This window comes from Lemur catta, chromosome 11 (assembly GCF_020740605.2).
Source record: "Lemur catta isolate mLemCat1 chromosome 11, mLemCat1.pri, whole genome shotgun sequence".
Lineage (NCBI taxonomy): Eukaryota > Metazoa > Chordata > Mammalia > Primates > Lemuridae > Lemur > Lemur catta.
Window position 1 is genome coordinate 25,306,458 of NC_059138.1, and position 5,426 is coordinate 25,311,883.

Consider the following 5,426-nt stretch of genomic DNA (forward strand, 5'->3'; position numbering starts at 1 on the left):
TGGCCTCTAAAGCCTGGTTAAGCAGATTGAGAATTAGAAAGACAGAGGAAGCAAAGGGGGGGGGGGGCGCTGGAGAGTAGCGAAGTGTGCGCGGGAGAGTGTGTGCGCCGAGGGGAGGGCGCGCTGCGCAGATGAGAGCGCCCCCGCCTCTTCTGGGCGGGGGAACCTCGCTCACCAATGAAAAGTAGACACTGACTGCAAAGAAAAAAAAAGTTTTTCTGTTGACTGTTGGAAACGAATTGAGCAATTATCTAGTTTACCTTCTCCTCTTGGAAGTTAACGATTGGCGAGATCTTGGCTGCGTTATTGACACAACACTTTCTATTGATAGAAATAAGTAGTGATTGTCCCCGAGTCATTGGTGCGCCAAGAACTCTGCGATGGGCTGGCAGGAGTCCATTGGGCTGGGCAGGCAGGTTCGGCTGGTGATGCTGGGGAGGAGGAGGAGGCTGCTGGTGGTGATGGTGCCGGTCTCCCTCTTCGCAGGTCTGTGACAAGCAGGCAACGAGGCAACGACGGTGCAGCCCAGCTCTGGCTGACGGACGCTGGCGACTCAGACATGGACAGTAGCTGCCACAACGAGACCACCAAAATGTTAGCGACTGCTCCAGCCCGGGGCAACATGATGGGCACATCCAAACCCTTGGCTTTCTCCATTGAACGAATCATGGCGCGCACCCCTGAGCCCAAGGCCCTGCCTGTCCCCAACTTCCTGCAGGGAGCCTTGCCCAAGGGTGACCCCAAGCACTCTCTGCATCTCAACTCGTCGATCCCCTGCATGATCCCCTTCGTGCCTGTGGCGTACGACACCAGCCCCAAGGCAGGAGTGACTGGCTCTGAGCCGCGGAAGGCGAGTCTGGAGGCCCCGGCGGCGCCCGCGGCGGTGCCCTCCGCGCCAGCGTTCAGCTGCAGCGACCTGCTCAACTGCGCGCTGAGTCTCAAAGGTGACCTGGCCCGGGACACGCTGCCGCTGCAGCAGTACAAGCTGGTAAGGCCGCGTGTGGTCAACCACTCTTCCTTCCACGCCATGGGCGCCCTGTGCTACCTGAACCGAGGTGACGGCCCGTGCCACCCGGCGGCCGGCGTGAACATCCACCCGGTGGCCTCCTACTTCCTCAGTTCCCCTTTACACCCGCAGCCAAAAACGTATTTAGCCGAAAGGAATAAACTGGTGGTCCCAGCGGTGGAGAAGTACCCTTCGGGAGTAGCTTTCAAAGACCTGTCCGAGGCTCAGCTGCAGCATTACATGAAAGAAAGCGCCCAGCTTCTGTCGGAAAAAATCGGGTTCAAAACCTCGGACTTCAGTCGAGGCTCTCCTAATGCCAAGCCCAAAGTTTTCACTTGTGAAGTGTGCGGAAAGGCAAGTACTATGCAGAACGGAAACCCTTCCTTACTCCTTTCCTCACCCCCTTCCTTCCTTCTTTCCTCCCTTGCTCCCTTCCTTCCTTCCTTTTTTTAAAAACTTATTTTGGTGGTAATTATTTGTATACACCTGTTATAAGGTTATCTTTCCCCTTCCCTCCCCTTCCCTTCCTCTGCCAGGTTTGAAGTATTTTGGCTAATTTGTTCTACGTGTGTTTAATTTTAAGGTCTTTAACGCGCACTATAACTTAACCCGTCACATGCCGGTGCACACAGGAGCCAGACCCTTCGTTTGCAAAGTGTGTGGAAAGGGTTTCCGGCAAGCCAGCACCCTGTGCAGGCACAAGATCATTCACACACAGGTGTGTTCGTCTTTCTCAATTTCACCTGGTTTACTTCGTAACTGTTTGGAAAAAAAAAAAACGGTCAATAAAGCCTTACTCTTTAGCGTAAGATTTGTTTAAAAAGTGCTAGCTGAACCGAGGGAAATGCCACGTATTGTTTGCCTTTGTTCTGCTTAAAAGCGTTAGAACATTGCTGTGTTTTGAGCTTACAGGACTTCACATAATAACAAAATACTTTAAAGTCTCCGTTTTTCCTCCCTCCTGCTTAGGAAAAACCTCACAAATGTAACCAGTGTGGCAAAGCATTTAATAGAAGTTCCACTTTAAACACTCATACCCGAATACACGCAGGCTACAAACCATTTGTGTGTGAATTCTGTGGCAAAGGATTTCATCAAAAAGGTATGGAACCCAAGAAATGTCTTTCATGGTAGCAGTACCGAAAGCCATAGTTAATCTTTTTGGAACATTTTAGAAAACGATTTTTATAGTGTATCTAGTTACGTGGTTCATTTGTTACCATTCTAACTCCCTACCAGAAGTCTGATTAGTATTAGAGAAATTCATGGTTCATATTCCAAGGGTATACATATGTCTAACCTGATGTTCTCATTTTGTATAATTAGATTAGTGAATGTTATTAAAACGTAGAGGAAACTGCCTCACTGATGATGTGATATTTTAAAAAAACTTGGGTAGATAAATGCGGGTCCTGATAGCCCTGCGCTCTGCGCTGGCTGTGGGATCTGCGGCGGCTCTTCCACTTGCCTCGCTCGCTACGTCCGACGTGTCCGCTGCTCCCTTTTTTCAGCTCTTTTTTCAAACTCGCGTCCCTGTCATTTGTCTGTTTCAGGGAATTACAAAAACCACAAGTTGACCCACAGCGGGGAGAAGCAGTTCAAGTGCAATATCTGCAACAAGGCTTTCCATCAGGTTTACAACCTCACCTTCCACATGCACACCCACAACGACAAGAAGCCTTTCACCTGCCCCACGTGCGGCAAGGGCTTCTGCAGGAACTTTGACCTCAAGAAGCACGTCCGCAAGCTGCACGACAGCAGCCTGGGTCTGGCTCGCACGCCCGCTGGGGAACCAGGCACCGACCCGCCGCCCCCGCTGCAGCAGCCACCGCCTGCGACGTTGCCGCCTTTACAGCCGCCGCTGCCACCCCCGGGGCCCTTGCAGCCCGGGCTCCACCAGGGCCACCAGTGATCAAGGCCAAGTTTCTTTCCAGCCCCAGCCGAGGCCCCGACTGCTGAGGCAGCGACAAACTAGAGCTCCCACGCCAAGCTCGTCTGCAGAACGCAGGGCATGTTGGGCCCCACGCTTTAGGGCTGATCAAAAGCCTCTGCATTCCCCCGGCCTTTTGCCTCTTGCATGCACCTGCTAAATGGTTTTGTGTATTATATTCTATATAGGCACTAACAATTATGAGAAATTTGGAGGGTTTGTTTTCTGTTTTTCTTTTCTTTTTTTAATTTGGAAAGATTTTTCATCTCGGGTGGAGAGATGATATTTGTTTTGTTGGTTTTTTTTAAAACAAATTTCTGCTATATTTATTGAGATCTGTATTATTCTACCCGGGAATGCTGCACCATTTTAATTTTATTATTGTATATATTTACATTGTGTCGATTCTGCGGTCTCAAGATGCCTGCTGATTGTTTATTATCATTTTCCCCTTCTCTGAAATAACAAAACACTGTGTGTATGTTACATATACACGCATAGATGTGTGCGCCTCTAAAGGCACATTCCACATTCGTGAGCACACACACATACACATTAGATATGGGTGGTTCATTATGGATGACTTGGAATTTTGGTTTTGATTCTTGCACGTGAAAATCGATTCATTGACTGTTGGAAATAAATACTTGGAACATGCTTATTTAATCAACAAACTTTAGGGCTTTGCTCATATTATTCAGCTAAGGATTCCTAATTCTAACCCCTTCATCTGTTCTCATTTTTAAAAAGTTCAACCCTGGATTAGTAATACTTAATGTTTTGATCTGAAAATTCACCAAGTACAAATAGTCTTTTCTAATAGTTATAGCTTTGGATAAAGTTATGAAATCTAGTAAAGTTCAGGAGCAGAAGATATGACATTTTCTAACGGAAATATGAATTTGGCTTGGGCCATCTGATATGCTTTTAGTGCACAAGTACATCGGAGCAACATCTAGGGGTCGTGTGCAATATATTATACACCTCCTCAGATGCATTACAATCATACCATGTAGACAGGTATCTATTGTTTGCATCTTGAAGACACATACTGACTTGTACATAGCTGGCAAAGAGTCCCCGTGTTTTTATATGTGTGTATATGTTTGTAGACGGATATACTTCCTTCCGTTCAAGGAGGAAACATGGATGAAAACCAAACTGTGGCGGGTGCCAGGTCCTTGAAATACTTCAAGTGTTAATCAGCAGCTCTGCTGTGAGCTCTGGCTCTGGTGTTTTCTAACTGCAAGTCTCTCCTGTTTTCTTGCCAAAACAGTGAAACAACTGCTAAAGACTTTAATTAAGAGGGGTAATTAGTTCAGATTTATCAAAGCCGGGTTGTTATACTATTAGCTGCTCAGTAGAAGCTGCCAGACACAGCCCAGAACAGTAGTCCCGCTGCAGCGGGGCCACATCCTGGGCCTGAGATTGGGGGGAGCGGGCCGCAGGGAGCCCCGCCCGGCCCGGGGCCGACGCCGCCAGCCCCGCCAGCCCCGTGGGGGCACCTCGGCGCCCCCCTCGGCCCACGCGCTCCCGCCGGGCTGTAGTGGGTGGAGATTGCACCGTCGGTCCGCGCAGCGGGCGCAGGCTGTAGTCAGCCCGGGGATTTCCATCCTGCGCCCGGAGCAGGGCGACCTCGCCAGCCCCGAGACCACCCCGACGGCTGCCGGAGAGGCGCGGAGAACAAGTTTAAATTTGCAGTTCCGCCTTATTTTGTGCATCCTGACACGCCCGAGGAAAGGCTGCGCAGCGAGGCAAAGGGCGGGACAGAGGCCGGGGGTAAGCAAAGGCCACCTGAGGGGCGCGGCGGCAATTTCTTTGGCAACCCAAACTGACATTTCAAGGCGGGGAAGGATTGACGGTTCTGGGCGCTGAGAGTGACCTTGGGGGCTGCTCCGAAGGCCTAGGAGGCAGGGAGGTGACTAACGGCTCCCGCGGGGTGATGGGGAGAGAGCTGTCTAGAGGGCCGGCTGCGACATCCTAGCAAAGTATCGCCTGGGTCCCTTACAGGTTGTGGAGAGAGACTGGGGGTGATCCAAGATTCCGGGTACGGGGTGGGCCGGCAAAGTCTCTGAGAACAGGGAAGTCCTGACGCTGAGTGCAGACGTCGGGGCCAGACTTTCTCGGTGCTTGAGCCAGACGTAGGCCCTCGGACACTGGGGGCAAATCCCAGCCCAGCAATTATTAGGCAGAGTGATGTTTCTCTTCTCCAGACCTCCTCACACCCTCACCTTGTCCTTTGTTGAGGCCAAATCCATGTTAGATTTGACCTCGGAACGCGATGGAGGATCTTGGAATTCCATGTTAGGGTGGATTCTGAATTCTTGAGGCCCACCAGAAGGTTCTCTCTCACTGAATATCACAGCTGACTTCTCCCAGACTCTGGCCACATTCCCTCACAGCTGTCCTTGACGTCGAAGAAGTTTTTGGGAACTGCCATAGTTTATGAGTAATCACCTTTTCAATGCTTGAAAGCATTTGGGTTTGAGT

General features: G+C 50.4%; 1 protein-coding gene across 2 annotated transcripts; it reads left to right on the forward strand.

Annotated features, from left to right (window-relative positions):
* The first annotated feature begins 251 nt into the window (after positions 1 to 251).
* On the forward strand, positions 252 to 3,604 carry FEZF1 (FEZ family zinc finger 1). Of its 2 annotated transcripts, none has more exons than XM_045564070.1 (5): positions 252 to 988; positions 1,139 to 1,360; positions 1,590 to 1,724; positions 1,976 to 2,108; positions 2,560 to 3,604. In XM_045564070.1, the coding sequence occupies exons 1-5, from the start codon at positions 560 to 562 to the stop codon at positions 2,916 to 2,918; spliced, it is 1,278 nt and encodes a 425-aa protein (XP_045420026.1). In that variant the 5' UTR covers positions 252 to 559; the 3' UTR covers positions 2,919 to 3,604. The 2 variants fall into 2 exon arrangements, with proteins under 2 accessions (XP_045420026.1, XP_045420025.1); XM_045564069.1 differs by having other exon boundaries at positions 346 to 416; positions 487 to 1,360; positions 2,560 to 3,598.
* The last annotated feature ends 1,822 nt before the right edge of the window (positions 3,605 to 5,426 follow it).

Bases quoted from the DNA above. Each gene is read 5' to 3' on its own strand.
- FEZF1 (XM_045564069.1), top strand. From the start codon at position 560: ATGGACAGTAGCTGCCACAACGAGACCACCAAAATGTTAGCGACTGCT. The intron at 1,361-1,589 runs GCAAGTACTATG...TTTAATTTTAAG, and splicing joins CTTGTGAAGTGTGCGGAAAG to GTCTTTAACGCGCACTATAA. The intron at 2,109-2,559 runs GTATGGAACCCA...TGTCTGTTTCAG, and splicing joins CAAAGGATTTCATCAAAAAG to GGAATTACAAAAACCACAAG.